The sequence below is a fragment of the Papaver somniferum genome, chromosome 3 (assembly GCF_003573695.1).
Source record: "Papaver somniferum cultivar HN1 chromosome 3, ASM357369v1, whole genome shotgun sequence".
NCBI classification, from domain to species: Eukaryota; Viridiplantae; Streptophyta; class Magnoliopsida; order Ranunculales; family Papaveraceae; genus Papaver; species Papaver somniferum.
Genome location: NC_039360.1, coordinates 19,863,015 through 19,880,092, shown reverse-complemented (window position 1 = coordinate 19,880,092; position 17,078 = coordinate 19,863,015). Strand labels below are relative to the sequence as shown.

The window sequence follows — 17,078 nt, the reverse complement described above, 5'->3', positions numbered from 1 at the left end:
TCAGGATTGATCCGAAAGTCTATGTCATCTAGATGGAGTTTTTGGTTTGGACGGCTAAGAAATTTCAGTAAATGTTAAGTTGTGGGTTTTGGGTGAACGAAAATACTGGACAGTGATGCTCGGGGTCGACTAGGACCGTTAAGACATTCCTCTTCTAAATCTAAACTCGGATTGCACTTTGGTCCATTCTTCGCTCTTCTAACTCGGTGAAAGGCACTACCACTACCACCACCACCCATTCTCATCACTGCACCTTTCCTTTCACTTTAATCTGTCATCTCAACTGCAACATCAACCAATTGATGTTGAACAATGCATCTACACGATTTACATGATATTTATTTTAAACATTTGATTCTGCAAGCCATTATAAGAAGAAGTGGTGTCTATGTGTCCAGGGAACAAGGACGGTCAAGATTGTCCGAATTGGATTTTTAGGAGGACGGTCAGGATTATGCCTCAGCCCAGATAACTCAACTCAACCCAACCCAACCCAACCATATCTACTTATGCTCGGGCGAAGGACGGCTAGACCGTTATACTATTGTGTCGGACTCTCGATCCGCATTATTCAACTACATGTATCCAAATGTTGAAAACTAATTCTCTTCCTAAATTGACTACATTATAAGAAGAAGTGGTGTCTATGTGTCCAACGAACAAGGACGGTCGAGATTGGCCGAATTGGTTTTTCAAGGAGGACGGTCAGGATTATGCCTCAACGCAGATAACTCAACCCAACCATAACTCTAGGTCCGCATTATTCAACTATCCATTCTGATCTCATGTATCCAAATGTTGAAAACTAATTCTCTTCCTAAATTGATATTTAGTAAAATATTTATTTTTTCAAGCATGATCATCAATAATTGTTATTGAATACAAACATGACATTGATATTATATAATTATTAAATCTTTCTCTCAAACCACTGCCTTCTCTCTCACTCATCTTCTATTCTTTCTCCTTTGACCATTATTATTTCTCCGCTAAAAGAAACCCTAACTTTTGAGACATGTAGAAGCGTCAAATCACTTTCACCAACTAAAATTGAGGAGATCGAAGTAGAGGTTAAGGTACAACTTCACTGTTAATTGAATTTTAGGGGCTTTAGTTGAAGTTAGTTGGGGGTATCATCGATTTTATAGCAGTAGGGAAACGAATAAGGTGATTGATTTGATTATGAAGTTCCATTATAAAGGTAACTTTTGTAGTTCTCTTTTTAAACTTATAATTTAAAAGCATAACCAAACATTACGATCATGATGGACACTTTTTATGGAGATAAATGTTAGAAATTGTGCTTGATTTATAATGGAGATATTTTTTGAGATAAATATCGTGTAAGCAACTTCTTTCAGACCATAATCTCACCTAATGGAACTTGACTTTCAATACCTTTTCAAGATAATTTTCTGACATGTAAAATCTATACAGCAATGATGATCCTTACATCACCATAATGATTATGTTTTTTTGACTTTTAAAATATAATCCTTAGATGGATTTTTTAGGATTTTTACATTTGGCTAATTAATGTATCATGGGAACATGATGCCTGTAAATTGTTCCAATGATTGCCTTGAACCCGTATTGGCTTGGACTATTGATGATAACCGAACTATGGTGTTGGAGACAGGGACATCTTAATCACTCATGGTGATTGGGCATTCTTTAGCAAAAAATTTCATGCAACCCAGTATTATCTCAATGTGGGGTGGTAAACCAATTTTATTCCTTGATTTGTGTAGTTTGCTTCTTAGATTTAAATGTTAATGTATAACTAAGACTATCTTGGTTTCACGCAAGTGTTTGTACTTTGAGTAAACGGTTTTAAGTTATGTCAACTTGATTTAACCTTTTGGGAAGTGAGCTCGAGGTAGTGAACTACGCATCACAAATCAACTTGATTTCAATCAAGCATCGTTAGCTATGTCCAGGCGAAATAGAAGGCGTGCTCTTTTGATAAGTCAATTATGTTTGATGCAAAATATTTGTATCACTAACAGTAATTACATTTATATTTTAAATTTACGAAGAAATGGATCTATAAGTGTGTTTTACTGATGTCAGAAGACAACCTCCCAATTAATTGCTATCTATTGTTCTCATTGTGTTTCTGTAGTTGCTTTATGGCTTAGTTTGGTGTTATTTTCTAATGACATGGCTTAACTTTTTTTGGTTCCCTTTAGAATGTTCATGACATATAGTGGTACAAGTTGGTTTAATAAAGTTGATACAGTTTTTTTCGAACATTTATCAAACTGAGAACCAAAATGTTGAAGTCTATTTATTAGTCAACATTTATAACTAACATGATTTATAAGAACTGTGACAAACAAAACCTAAGACCATGTTTGATATGGTTTTTAAAAACCGTTTTATGTTTTTAAACACCTGTGTCCTCAACCAAAATTTTAACCTACAAAATATATTCGAAAGTAAATTAACGTTTTTCAGGTATCATAAGTCACACTACATAATATTGTAGTTCAATTAAATTAATTTTATATAATTAGAATATCACTTGTTTGGTTAGAAAATGTTTGACAAAATTAAATAAATTCATACAACACTCACCTTGAGGATTTTCTATTATTTCAGATAAAATTATTAGAATATGTAATATTAAGTTGACCGTGAAAATAATGTGTTGCCATTTTTCCTCTTCATGCTTTCAAAGCTAACTTCTATTGTCAAACCCCTCCTAAACCCCTACATCAGCTTAAACCGTCACAAAGTGTAGAAACAAAAATCAAGCGACACAAATCAGACATTAACAAAATTACAATAGCCCCAATACCACTATATCACCAAAATATCTTCACTACAGAAATAATTTGTACAGTACAAGTTTTACTTTTACCCCTCATTGAGGATAAAATTGTCTATAAAACGACTTTCACCCTCTCTGTACTTTTACTCTTCCCCCCTCTCCCTGTTTCAAGATACTCGGTTTTTCTTCTGTTTCAGAGAGATCATAACCTAAAAAAAAAAACTCATTAATGGCAGAATTATAAACCAAAACCCAACTCATCTTCATAAAATCTTAATCTCTTTTGATCGATACGTAAAACCCATATCTTAGAGAGACCTCTCAAACAATCTCATTTCAAGAATCATCTTTCATTGGATGATCATTGTCCATTCTTTCTACATACAGGTATAAATTTACAGGGAATTTTTTTGATTCGTGGGTGATTTTACTGTGTTTTCCACCAATGGATAAAGGGAAAGCTAAAATGGTTGAAGACGAGAAAGAAAAGGAGGAGGAAGAAGTTCCAATGGATGTTGATGGTGATGAATCAAAACAGGGTAATGAAGATATTGGAGTTCAGAGTAGTAATCAAAGTGCATTAGATACAATGAATTCTTTGCAGAGTTCTTTACCAACTACGTAAGTACTGATTTTCTTGATTCTTGATTTTGGGAGGGCATTTGCCCCCTTTTGAATAATGAGGATTAATGGTGGTGAACCTTGATTCAGAATAGGTTTCAATAAGATTTAGAGATATAGGTTTGTTTTGCTTAATAATTAGATTCAAAAGATTGAATCTTTTTGATAAATTTAGGGTTTTGGAAGAAATGGGTTACTGAATCTTGATTCAAAGATTGAATCTTTTTGTTATATTTGGGGTTTTAGAAGAAATGGGTTCCTGAATCTTGATTCAAAGATTTAATATTCGAAGTTTTAATCTTTATTTTTGTTCAATAAAGGATCCAGCATAATACATTGGGGGTGGCATTTGCCCTTTGAAAGCCTATACTTCTAAAGAATTGAGTTGTTTGATTGCAGGAAAGGAACTGCAACCTCAGATGATGCAAACTCAAGGAAACGCAAGCTTAGTATACCTAGCTTTCTCAAGTGCGGTGAGAAGTCTTTGAAGACAAGTAGTGGTGAAGGACGAAGAACAGAGATGTACAAAAGAACAATACCTCCAATGACACATGCAAGCAGTCCCAAAGGCAACACTGAGAATACGGCTTCGTCAGCAACTCTTCTTCAGGATCGTGCACCAAAGCCTCCACTAGGGAAGTCGAGGTTCAGTCATGAGTCATCATCTTCGTCTCCTAAGCCAACTTCTTGTGCATCTTTCCCTAGTCATTTGTTCGCAGATCCATCTAGAGCAGCTGGCGCTGGAAAAGACAATAGTAGGCTTGACAACTCTTCTACAGGGGAAAATGTATCTGGATATACAGTTGTCAAAAAAGGGCGGTTCACGGTGACATCTTGGCTATCGTGTTTTCAGCCTTCAACTGCTGATGGTGACAATGATCGTAACAGAAGGCCTAACAGCTCTTCTACAAATGCACAGTCTGCAAATGCTGCTGCTGATGGTGCCACTGATCGTAATACAAGGCGTAACAACCCTTCTCCAGATTTGTCCTCTGCAGCTGCTGGTGGTGATACTGATCGTGATAGAAGGCCTGACAGTTCTTCAAGCTCGAGTAAAAAAGAAGGGGACGGTGCACCACAGAAGTAGCTAGCTGCCGCTACTCTATTTTAGCTTCACATTTATTTCTCCACTGCTGGTTCTTAGTTATCAAGCTAGCTGTGATGGATTGGTCCCTTATATGATGTTGAACTCTCTCTCTGCCTCTCGGATATAAGATACAGATACAAGACTTTTTTGAGATTCGTACTTTCCTAGCTCAAATGAAAGAACTGATACTTACATTTTCAATTGATTTACTTGTTCAGTAAATGGAATGAAATAGTCAGACGATTGTAACCTGCACAAATTTGTTTAAGTAGTGCTTTATTGAATGAATTTTTGTTACAGAAGTTTACATACTCTGGAGTAATTCAATGGATGTCAGAAATCTACTATACAGTATTTTGCAACAGATTGTATGTGTTAGAAGGTAAAAAACTGGTTAACAAACTCGTCGTAAGGCTGAATTAAGCCGCCTGTAATACCTGCCGCCCTGAAACACCCGTGTTGAACTGAACTGGCTAAAAACTGGTTTACAAACTCTTGCAAGACTGAACCAGGTTACAGGAAACACCAGTGTTGGAATTGCCTCTAATTATACTCATCTGTCTATAAGTTTCCTGTAGAAAGATTGGTGGAGCCTCAAATTATAAGATGAACACCAAACACTGACTATTATTGCTTGAGAAAATTCAGCTCATGTTTCCCTCCAGACCTGACATTACGAAATCAATCATCCATTCTGCAACAACTCTTGTAAGACTTGACTAGGTCCCCAGAACACCACCACCAATGCTGGAATTGCATAAAATTTAACATATCATTCTCCGATTATGCATCTCCTAGTTCCCTGCAGAGAAATGCTGGAATCTTGGAATTTATGCCCGCAGACTTCATCACTATGATGCACTTCCAGTACATTTTCGGGCAGGTAAATGTGGAGCCTCAGCCTTTAATCAGTGTAGGAGTTCACCATCTTGTTGTGGTTTAGGCGCATTCAGTTTTGTTTCCCAGGTTGATTTAGTCATCCATGTGATGTGATTGCACTAAGAAATCCATTTTTGTAAGGATCCAATCACATACCGATGTTAGGTTTAATTAACACTAACCCAGCTCAAATCTACCAACAAACCCATCTCTCTAACTCCCAAATTTCTCACAAAACACATCACCATTAACCGATTCATCCCCTTCAATTTCAACAAAAAACTAGACAATTCAGAAACAAGAATCAAAATTTCTCATCACAAATGAACAATCAAACCATTCCTGTCAAATCTTCAGCTCCATCCTCTTCCCAAGTATGCCCAAACATGATATTTACCCTCCCTTACAAATGAAGAAGAAGAAGAAGAAGAAACAAATCAAACCCTGAAATGACGAAGAAAGGAAGGGTCTTGTGATGTAAGATGTGAGCACAGAGAAAGGGGTTTCGAATCTCCTCCATTGCTTAAGATGACCCTGTTCAAAATCAAAAAGGAGCACAGAAGCTAGGGTTTTAGAATCGCACTTACAGGGTTTAGTAGGTGAGGGGGACTGGTCTTCTCCGAGTTCACTCGGTTGAGATATGAAAATGAAGATTATGTTGACGGCAAGTCAGCGAGTCTTCAAGGATATAAATTCGGATATATCTGGGCAAGTGCCTGAAAATGGGTCTAAGGTGTGTACCTATCCATATCCGGATACTAACATTACGAGACAAAGACCGATTTACTAGCATCCTGTAAAATGTAAATGGCTTTGTACCTCGTATCATAATTAGGCCTGCACACGGTTCGGTTCGATGCGGTTAGTTGTAAAACCGTTCAACTAACCGTTTATAGTGTGGTTAGCATATTTAAAACCGTAACCGAACTCAATAGTATTAGGTTCGGTTAAAAAACCGAACCGACTATGTTCGGTTAAAAAACCGAACCGACTATGTTCGGTTATTTTTCGGTTCGGTTCGGTTTTAACCATAAAATAATCTGTCAGAAATTCTGACAGATTTTGTACCTGCACCTGTACAGTGTACTTCCATTCCATATTTAAGAAATAACAACTTACCATACTTAATAGATTAAACAGATCCATTCCATAAGAGTCTAAACTCTAAAGATCAAACACACAGTCACACACATAATGAAGTCCAAAAGCAAGGAGTCTAAACTCTAAAGATCAAACACACACACACATTAGTCTTAAAGTTTAACATAAGAAAGTAGCACGAAGAGTCAAAGACAAGTAAAAAACTTCAGAGTCCAGTCCATCCATCCAATTCTTAATCCTCATCCTTGCCCAAAATATCTGCAAAGAGAAGTACTCAAAAGTCAGATCAAAATTCTTTATATCATGGGTAATGTACTTCAAGTGTCTACAACTAGTACACCACACAACTTGAAACTCCAAGTTCAAAAAGGACAGGAAATGAGGGAATACAGAAAGTAACATAAAAAGGACCAGTCCACACAACTTGAAGAATCAAGTATCAACCACTTTCTCTTTAATCTTCATATGCAAGCCCTAAGCAATTACATAATCATAGATATGTAAAAGGTGACTACATTCATTCAAGTGAAACTCTAACTGGATTCATTCAAGTGACAAACAGTTCTAACTGATTCATTCAACTATAGAAATATTAAGTCAAATAAGAAGAGAAGAGATTCCATTACCTTCTTCAATGATGGCATTGTCATCTGGTACATAGTCACATATGAAATCAAGAGAGATAGGTTTCTGCAACCAGCTTTGCGTACAGAGAAGTGCTTCAACTTTCCTGGCAGATAGCGAGCTTCTCCATGGAGTAAGAATGCGCTTCCCGGTACTGAATGCAGACTCTGAAGCAACTGAGGACACTGGTATTTCCAAAATATCCTTGGCTATAAGTGATAGTACCTTATAATTGGTACTATTAGCCTGCCACCATGCCAGAATATCAAAATCCCTTGTTGATGTTTCACAGTCATCAAGCAAATACCTTTCCAGTTCAGACTTTGGATGAGTAGAGTGAACATTCATTCTTCGCCTTTTCTTCCTCGACTCAAGCATATCCTCAATGTTCTCTTCTTGCACACAAGCTACCATGTCATCCACAGCTGCAGCAGTTGTTGACCCAGTACCTAAGACATCAGCACAAATGCACAATCAATATCAGTAAATGATGATGATAACAACATTTATAATATCTAAGTATTTAAAAGTAGAACAAAAGCAGATAACTGAAGTTCAAAAGATGATGTCACTTTCACCTGCATTAGCATTTGAATACATGCTGGGTTAGTGCCATTCTCTGATTATGCATCTCCGAGTTCCTTGCAGAGAAATGATGGAGTCTTGGACTTTATGCGCGGCAGACTTCATCACCATGATGCACTTCCAATGCAATTTCCGGAGCCTCAGCCTTTGTCCCTGTCAAGCAATTATTATATATATAATCAGTGTAGGAGTTTACCATCTTGTTGTGGTTAGGCTTGTGTTTTGAATGAACTCCATTTTGTGATGCTGCTTGTACAGCTATAAGAACTCCACTGTTATTGGTGTCTAGAAGGCTGTAGCGTTTCCATGGCCAGGAGGTGCGTTTTTGCTTGTCAGACTCTTGAGTAAGGAGGTGCATCTGCTCCCCTCTTTTTCTCATTCAATATATTCTGTTCCCCTCTTACCTAGTGGTCAGTTTCTACAACGAAAATCCAAAAAAGCGTTGCACCTACTCAGTGGCGGAGCTACCTCTTACCCAAACTACCATTTTCCTATCCTATCTTTCAAACTAAGATGAACGAAGACCTAAACTGTCGTATTGGTAGTGATGATCATAGTATTTATTGCCAGTCCATGAATTAAAAGTTGCTTGCTAAAGCAGCTAAAACTAGTGGATGTGAGTGTGTTGATGAGCTGAAGAACCTATTTTTGGGTTTCTCCAACAATTTTCAAAACAAAACATTCGTTTCTTAACCATGGCTTCTCCTTCACTGAATTCAAATCAGCTTCTCGTTACATCTCTCAAGTGATCAAGCAGTTTAAATTTTCAACTCATGCACAGTTCTTTCTTTGGAGCACAACCCTTCAACCATGTGTCCTAGATTAGCCTAAGATTTAGTGCTGCTAGAGGATTTGTGTGGCCATGGTCAAATGTTGTCGTTGGATAACCATTTGGAACTTTTCCTATGGGTCTCCAAGTATTATCCATCACAGAATTTGTAGAACTGAAAACATAAAACAGTTGTGCAAGTTCCAGATAATCTTGAATGTCAAGAAAAGATGTCATGGTTGTTGATTTTATAGCAAAAAGAATTTTGCAGTTGGATTCGTGTTAAAATGCATTTGCAATAATGATCTACTTGAAACTAGAAGGTACATTACATGGAGGGTTCTGTCTTTGCCTAGCGGCGATTCAATATTACCCATGACAGATTTGGAAAAAGATTTCTTAAACTTCCAAATTTGGCCAAAAGATAGTAGTACCTGACGTTATTTACTCACAGCAACACAAGCAAAACAAAACTTCTACTAGGACTAGTTGATGAAATCCAGTAGAATTATGGGAAGAAAAAAAATGAGCAGTTCAAATTTGGTTAACACGGGCCACCTTTACTACTAGCTGCAAACCAGCAAAACCCATTAATAGCTTTGTAGAACCACTTCCTGAACTTGAATTGGAAGCTGGTAAACTTAAGACTTAGTCCCACACAGACTAGCGTGGAGCAGAGGGATGGAAGAAAGAAACTGTAAAAACAGAAGCTCGGAACATCAACAACCATACCTTTCTCGGCCTTTTGGCTAAGATCAAGTGTAGTATCTGTTCTTATCAGTTTAATATCTGATATGTGAGCCATCGATATTAATCTAATTTTTTCCATGCGGGAGTTCCCATCACAGTAGCTTGCTGCTGGGGTTCTCATGCGTCGCCTTTGCGTTGCACTACTGCAATGGCCTGGCGTACCCCCACCAAAACTAAGAAAAGTATTTGGTCCTGCTGCGGTTCTAAGCTTAATGCTGTGTCCTGGCAAAAAAAAATTCGTAGCACTTGAAAGAGAAGAAGCTTAAGAAATTTGAAGTGTTGCACTGCTGCTGATGAACTTTCGACTTTAACCCAATTTGGACACCTTTGGGAGGTTACTTTTCACGGTACTTCCTCTCGTTAGACATCACCGTACCTGTGCAGGTTTATCAAGCATTGCACCTGGAGTATAAGTTAGAATTATTGCGGTGTTTTGATGCATTATTGTTGCTGGATAGCAGTGGTTCTATAACCAGCGAGAAACGATCAAACCCCAATAGGAAGTCTACACAGGGATTTGAAGTCTGCTGTTTTGATACATATATAAGTCCTAGCTCAGCTTTCACTGATTCACTTAAGCCCTGCTCAAACATATAAGGTGAAAATCGATACCGGATCTTTACTAGTTACAGGATGTTAATCATTTTTTAATGCGTAAATCTACAGGCTGGTGGTCCAAACTGGGAAGTCCCATTGGCAAGAAGAGATTTAAAGGATGCAAGTTTAAGTGGTTCAGAAAACAACAATCCTGCACCTAACGGCCGAATTGACACGACATTCGATCAATCATATGCTGTGGAATCATATGCTCCAAATGACTTTACATACGAAGAGAGCGTTTAGAGTTTGTCAAAGAAATGCGCTGGAGGATATTATCACTCCCCGATGCCACTAAATCTCTGTTAACCAGATTCTTGAACTTTTAGTATTTAGACTGGTAGCATGTAGATCCAAATTCTTCGTAGTAATTTTCATTTCCTCGATCTATGAACATCCTTTTGTCAGCTGCATCTAAATCTATACAAATTGGACTGTGACTATATGAGACTGAGCAAAGGGATCCTAATAAGCACCAGTGGTCTAGTGGTAGAATAGTACCCTGCCACGGTACAGACCCGGGTTCGATTCCCGGCTGGTGCAATTCAGTATTTTTATGCATTGTGCTGCATTTTGAAGTAGCCAGGCAGTGAGTGGACAGTCTTGCACAATACAACTCACAAGTGCACATGAAACACACCAAACCATTCCAATAGCACTGCTTTAAGCTCTTAAAACTTGTAGACATCATAAATTTTTGCAAAATACGAGAATCCTCAAGTCATCTTAAAAGAACACATGATAAGCAGCCAGCCATTGCAGCCAGAACTAATTGGACTTGACTAGTTCTAGGCTACCTGCTTGCACCAACATTTTACCCCTGATTAATTTTGCCAGATCATAGGAATGACAGGCTTAAAGCTTGCATTTAGGATATTAGGACCTGTAGTATAAACTGCAAGATTACTTATCTTTATAAACTGCATTGGTATCCATTCGCCCACGATGTGTCAATATTAGATTCAGTGAAATCTGATTACGCTATGGAGATTGGTTCACTGAACCCACCAATCCACGTTTTCATCATTTTCTATAACAACTTGCATCGACAGATTCAACACAAAGTTTCGGGTACAAGCAGTTTTAAAAGTTCCTAACTACTCATGTACAATGAAACAGCAAAACTGGACTGAACCAAAATAGAACACCATCAATCCTTCAATGCATGACGATTTACCAACACTTTAACACTAAAAGAATCGCATATAAATCAAACAGATTCCATAATCTAGGCTCAGGATCTTCAAAGTGAAACCTCCACTAGAACGTAAACTCCATGAATCTCAACAATTAGTTTGCAATAGTAAAGGAAAAATAAATCAAAGAGTAGGGATAATTCATTTGAAAAAGATAGTCAACACATTCAAGTTTTAAAACCTAGCTCCATTAAGTTCAAAAACTATCCGATAATAAACTGATATTCCTACTAATGTAAAAGTAATCATTCGGTTCACTGCCAGTTTAATTGCCCAGAAAATCAAAAACAAAACCTGGCAACCTATACTATGGTTTGACAAGAATAAGAAAAAACAAGATTCAGGAACTTGAAAACTTAATGACACAACCTGCTGAAGCCCATGGTGACATTCCTAACTGCGTTGTAATTTTCTTATTCACAGCTTCAACCTCCATAGCTTTAAGATTCTTTTTCATCTTTGCTGGATCCATGTCATCATCCTCCACAGTATATGAAGTTTCCATAGTGACCGTTTGAAGAACTCTTGCATGCTTCAGAACAAATTTAACCATCTCCAGCTCCTTCGGGTACCCATTGAACTTCTGAAATTCGATTGACTTGAGGCACTCCAAACAACTAGGCACTTTGTTAAATGTCAAAGTATTCTCGTCGACTTTGCCACTAAATTTGACCTACAATCCATGTTTCAAGTTCAGACAAAAATGATGAAAATTAACAAGGGAAAGAAGTAGGTAATGATGTTAACTGTGTAACTTTTTTTCTTGTATCAGTTAAATAGCAACTGATACAATGACAAACAGATTTGATAAAGGTAACAGACCTTCTTGATGACGAGTGCTTCCAGGTTTGGCGAGTACTCTAAGAAGTTGAGTAATGTTTTCATTTGCAGATAACGAATATCATACACTTCCAAACAGATCAAATTATGAAAAGTAGGGAAACTAGTAGACAATGCCTTCGCGAGCTTGAGAATCTAATAACTAGGCAAACAAAAACAAAAATCAATTCTAGTCCTATCGGATGTAGGTAAATTTGCATTCAGCCCCGTAACAAAGACTAATTCTTTTAGCCGTGAGTCTGACTCTGTCAGGTTCAAGCTAACCACAGAGGGATCTGAAAATAACTCAAGGTACGAAAGAGAAAACAATAGATAAAGAAATGAGGACTTAACTATCAGGTTGGCCAAGTTAGAAGCCGAACTCAAGGTCACTCTCTTAAGGACCCAAGGTATTACATTGAATAACGCACCTAAGATTCGAAAAAAAAGAAGCAAAAAAAAAGGTAAGCAAGCATACCTTAAAGTAAGCACCTGATATTTTCAAGACCTTTACGTTGCAGAGATTCGCTACAAACTTATATATAGGAAGAAATCTGCTCTCTATGTCGCCATAGTTGTAGTATAAATCTGCATCATGTAGCAATGGAAAACTATCCACAACAAAATCTTCTGGTAGCCAATCACAGAAAGTGAAGGACGACAAATTTGGTGCATCAATCTTGACCTTGACATCTTCCATATTATTTCTCAGACAACCAGTTAGAGTGAATGACTTCAATCTAGGAGCAGAAACACGTATGAAATAAAGATTCTGCCAACTACAATCAGTCAAACACAATTCTTCAAGTACTGGGCAACTAGAAAAGAGTTTTCCTGCCAATTTTTCATCATCATATACGATATTCGTTAGACGGAGGATCTTAAGTCGTGGAAGAGAAATTGATTTCGGAAGATCGAGCCCATCTTGTTCTACAAACTGAAAGTCTAACGTAGTTAATGATTCACAGGTGAAAAGGGAATCAGGAATCATCTTCCCATTGTTTGGGTACGAGTAGGACCCAGAAAAAAATGAACTCTTCGATTCCACATTGTAAACATTGCCGTAGTGATCCATGCGTTCACCCGCCCATGATCGAAATACCCATTTTCACAATCGAGGCAAAACTTCTTTATATTTAACATATTGCGTTGAACGAATACCCTATCCACAAAATCCATGAACTTATCCGTCTCCAAGATAATGGCTTCCTCATCATAATCTTCATTCCTAGTAAACCTTATTCTAGGAGGTTCCCAGTTGTGGAAATGAAGAACTGGAATAGATACCCAGACATTCTTCCATCTTTTCGATAAAACACAAGTGGAAACAGCAGATTTGGTTGGAAGAAAAGAGAGTATGTGATGAACTAATGGATCAGGCAGTTTACTAATCCTATCCTCTCCCACATCCATACTGTTTCCTTGTCGTAGAAAGTAAACCGAGATTCACAGTTTAGCAGATAGCTATTCATGTTTAAGCATACAAATAATCAATAAAATGAACACAAAATCCACACACTAGATAATCAATATCATATGGCATTATGTGAAATCAATTTGCAGTTAGAAAACATCAATTATCATCCCATTTCCAAACAGAGTATAACTTCCACATTTTCATGATCTTTTAGAAATCCATTGTAACACAAAATCCAGAATATGCACATTTATATATGCTATCAATTAGTACAGAAAATTAAAATTAGTTTAGAATGAGTAAACGTTAAATTCAAGGTAATTTTTACTTTGCAGAGAAAACCCAGAGAAGAAATCAAATCTAAAAACACAAAACCTTAAAGAAAATAAAAGAAATCATACCTCTGAAAGTGTTGTGTATTGTATAAGGCTAGGGTTTGTAGAGGGAACTGAGAGACAGAGAGTGATCTTCAACCCAACTCATAGTTAGGGCTAGGGTTTTAGAAGAAAGGGTACCCGACCGGACGACAAGGGAACGGTTAAATGGATAACTCAGAGAGGCAGAGGTCTCCAACAGAATGACACGTTTAGTAAAGGCTCATTCTCAAATGCCAAAAAGAAAAACTGGTCAAAATGTTAAATGCATTGACCGTTAAAATTCAAAAATTGTGGTACCTGAGGGGGGATGATACACCCCCGAATTATCATCCCGACCCAGACAGCCACTGGGCTCAGCTGGAGAAAATAAGGGTGGGTTTGGGCCTCACCCCAATCTGTTTTGGGTGTCCGTAGGTTAATCATTTCCGGGTATCAGAGACTCTGAGAGCATATCAATTATGAGAGATTCCATGGATAAGTTTGACCATTTTACTTGGAAGGGTATCAAAACCCATAAAAAAAAACAGGTGAGTTTTATTTTGGATTCTGTTTTCATAGTTTTCGTGTCCTTACATTTTGACTGTTTTGGTAGTGATGTTTGTTACTCGAATGAAGTAGAACTAGACTTCGCATTTAGCACAAAAGAGACATTAAACTGGTAAAGATTCCAATTCAGTAATTTTAACAAGACTTTGCATTTAGCTTTTTAGGGCATCTTTTATCGGTTAAATGACTTCATTTTTCATCTTTTCAAAAGAATCAGTCGCTCTGTGCTTAGCGTACGGCTCCGTAAGATATTTTTGAGTGTGCATCGAACTGAACAAATAGTTTGAGTTTCAATTTTGATAAACCTTTCGGCAGCGAATAGAAAGAAACAAAAGTACTCTTAATAAGCACCAGTGGTCTAGTGGTAGAATAGTACCCTGCCACGGTACAGATCCGGGTTCGATTCCCGGCTGGTGCATATATACTTGTTTGCTTGTTAGGTTTTTGACAAAAAGGAGCAAAAGTGGTGTATCCGCATAGTTTTAAATATAATATGCAGTGGATCATATATACTAAAATTTCATGACACGGAAGCATTATCAAACGCCAACATGCTGATCATCAGTTGAATTCAAAGCACACAACGACGGTGTTATATGGTTGATGCATGTTTTTAGTATCTTTGAAGACAAAGGTGAAAGCAATCAAAGAAAGTTCAAAAATCTTTCACACGGAGTTTTGGAAAGTGAAAGAAATCCAACCAGTAAAGACAGAGATATATCCTTAAAGAGTATTTCTATATTTGTTAAGTCATGATGTCTAAGGAAGCAACAGTATAAGGCGATTACTACCTTGAGGACAAGGTTGCTTATATGGGTGGAGCAATGTTATGTGCCTATGTACATGTTCCTGAATGTTATCTATCAGGATGATTAGGATAATGAGTGTTAGTTATGATGTTGTGCAGCAGTTATTGTAACCGTAAGAGAATGAAACCTTATATAAAGGTGTATTGTAATCGTTTAGAATTATGAATTGAATTATGAAAGATTGAGAGTTATTCTCTTATTGGGAGTTTGATTACACTCGAAGTAATCGTTGGGAGGTTCTGTGTCCCTCGAATGATGTCGGAGGTATTGGTGTCCCTTTAATGAGACCACAACAATCGGTTCTTGTCATAATCATCTTCACTTTGCAGGCTAAATCGATACAAGTTATGCGAGACCATAACAATTTTAATCCTAAATACTATACTAGATGCAAAAATATGCAGATTCGACAGGATTTTTACCCGAAGTTGCAATTTCAAGGATTACGGAGAAGTATGTTTTACTTATATTAATTAAAAATTTCAATCATTCGCAACAACTGTTCCAATGACAAAGAGCTTAAGATGTAAGAAACGATAGCATTGAGACCAATTTCTTGAGGTATACCAGGGATGATATTCATCCAGTAAAGACTGTCACTACAGGAAAACTGTAAATAAAATGGGGGACTTATTTTGTGGGCTAAATGCAATGGAAAAATCAGTCCATATGTTTTTAAATTAATGTTTTCAACTGGAATAATCAAACAGATTTTGAGTCTTGAAAGTGGAACCGACGCTAAAACCTAAAAGAAAAATAAACCAAGCCTAGGGATAATTCGCATAAAAAAGACAAGTCTATCACGGATTCATAAACAAACAAAAAATGACTGCTTTACCTCCATACAATTGAACTCAAAACATTCGATTTTTAAAAACCTAAATGCATTTATTTAGAAAACTATCCGCTAATAAACTGATATTCCTACTAATGTCAAGGCAATAGTTGTCCAAAATTATGGGGAAAAAATAGGTGCCATGCTCCCATGAATATCTTCTGCACTGTCACCCTAAATAACCTGAACCAAGCTGGATTAAAAATGTTACTTTAGGAAATTCCAATTTTTTGCCACCTGAAGTCCTTAGTTCACTACCAGTTTAATTTCCCACGTAATCAAAAGTGTAGTCTCGCAGCTTATGTTGTGTATAAGGAATAACACTCAGCCTCAAGCTTTGTTTCCAATAGACAAAATCCAACAAAACTCATGAATCCATAACACTTACACTCAGTCAGCTGAGAATCCTGGATTACTAACCACCTCTCAAGAACAATCAAAAAAAATCAACAAAGAAGAGTTAAGATATCTATCTTGAGGAATCACAAAGTTTGAGACGAAGAGAACTTTGCGATTTCTATCTATTTCATTCATGATCGAAGATAGACGAAAACCTCAACAATCAATAAGAACAAAATCAGGATACACGAACTATCATGTAAAGATAGTCAGACTTGGCATCACAAATCCGTAAGTGAAATCTTCAAGTCGTAAACCTAATTATGTTTCACAGAGAAAATCTAGGTTAATACATGACGAATCTAGTTTGAAACTAGGGCGCAGAGTGTCAGGCATTAAGAATTCCAATTGCAATATCATCTATATTTATAGATCTTCAAGGCCCTGGATAGCTTTGAATTCAAGCTCGGATAACTTGAGATTCAAGCAAATAGTTTCTCATTTTAGATGAAATCCTTATTAGGAATTCATGTAAGCATGTGAGAAGTTCACCTTGAAATTACACAGAAGAATATACACTTTCGTCCAGGGTATTGAAACCGTATGCAATGATAGTTCATGGCAAATATGACTTATAAACTTACAAGCTTAATTGTTTTCATTAACACTCGAGACTTAAACCAGGTGTTGATGGTGGTTTTTAGCTTAGGGTTAAAATCGTAAAACCTTAGTCAGACAGTGACGTCACACTTGAGTAAAATCGTAAAATCTTCATGCCAAAGGCATGCCAACCATGCCAGCCGCACCACCATGCCAATGGTATGCCATGCCATCCACATATTCGCACCAAAGGCATACAAACCATGCCAGCCGCACCACCGTTCCAATGGCATGCCATGCCAGTCACATCTCCGTGCCAAAGGCATGCCAACCATGCCAGCCACATCTCCG

General features: G+C 37.3%; 1 protein-coding gene and 3 non-coding genes across 5 annotated transcripts; 3 read left to right on the top strand and 1 right to left on the bottom strand.

Moving 5' to 3' along the window:
- Positions 1-9,170: 9,170 nt before the first annotated feature.
- On the top strand, positions 9,171-9,359 carry LOC113362284. The gene has a single exon (XR_003365676.1). It is a non-coding gene; the product is annotated as a U2 spliceosomal RNA (small nuclear RNA).
- Positions 9,360-10,261: 902 nt separating this feature from the next.
- Positions 10,262-10,332, top strand: TRNAG-GCC. The gene has a single exon. It is a non-coding gene; the product is annotated as a tRNA-Gly (tRNA).
- Positions 10,333-11,189: 857 nt separating this feature from the next.
- Positions 11,190-13,028, bottom strand: LOC113355450 (putative F-box/FBD/LRR-repeat protein At5g22670). 2 transcript variants are annotated; one of them, XM_026598306.1, is made up of 3 exons: positions 12,283-13,028; positions 11,808-11,960; positions 11,190-11,658 (listed from the first exon to the last, which is right to left on the bottom strand). In XM_026598306.1, exons 1-3 carry the CDS (start codon positions 12,877-12,879, stop codon positions 11,326-11,328), a joined length of 1,083 nt encoding a protein of 360 aa, XP_026454091.1. In that variant the 5' UTR covers positions 12,880-13,028; the 3' UTR covers positions 11,190-11,325. The 2 variants fall into 2 exon arrangements, with proteins under 2 accessions (XP_026454091.1, XP_026454092.1); XM_026598307.1 differs by lacking the exon at positions 11,808-11,960.
- Positions 13,029-14,491: 1,463 nt separating this feature from the next.
- On the top strand, positions 14,492-14,562 carry TRNAG-GCC. The gene has a single exon. It is a non-coding gene; the product is annotated as a tRNA-Gly (tRNA).
- The last annotated feature ends 2,516 nt before the right edge of the window (positions 14,563-17,078 follow it).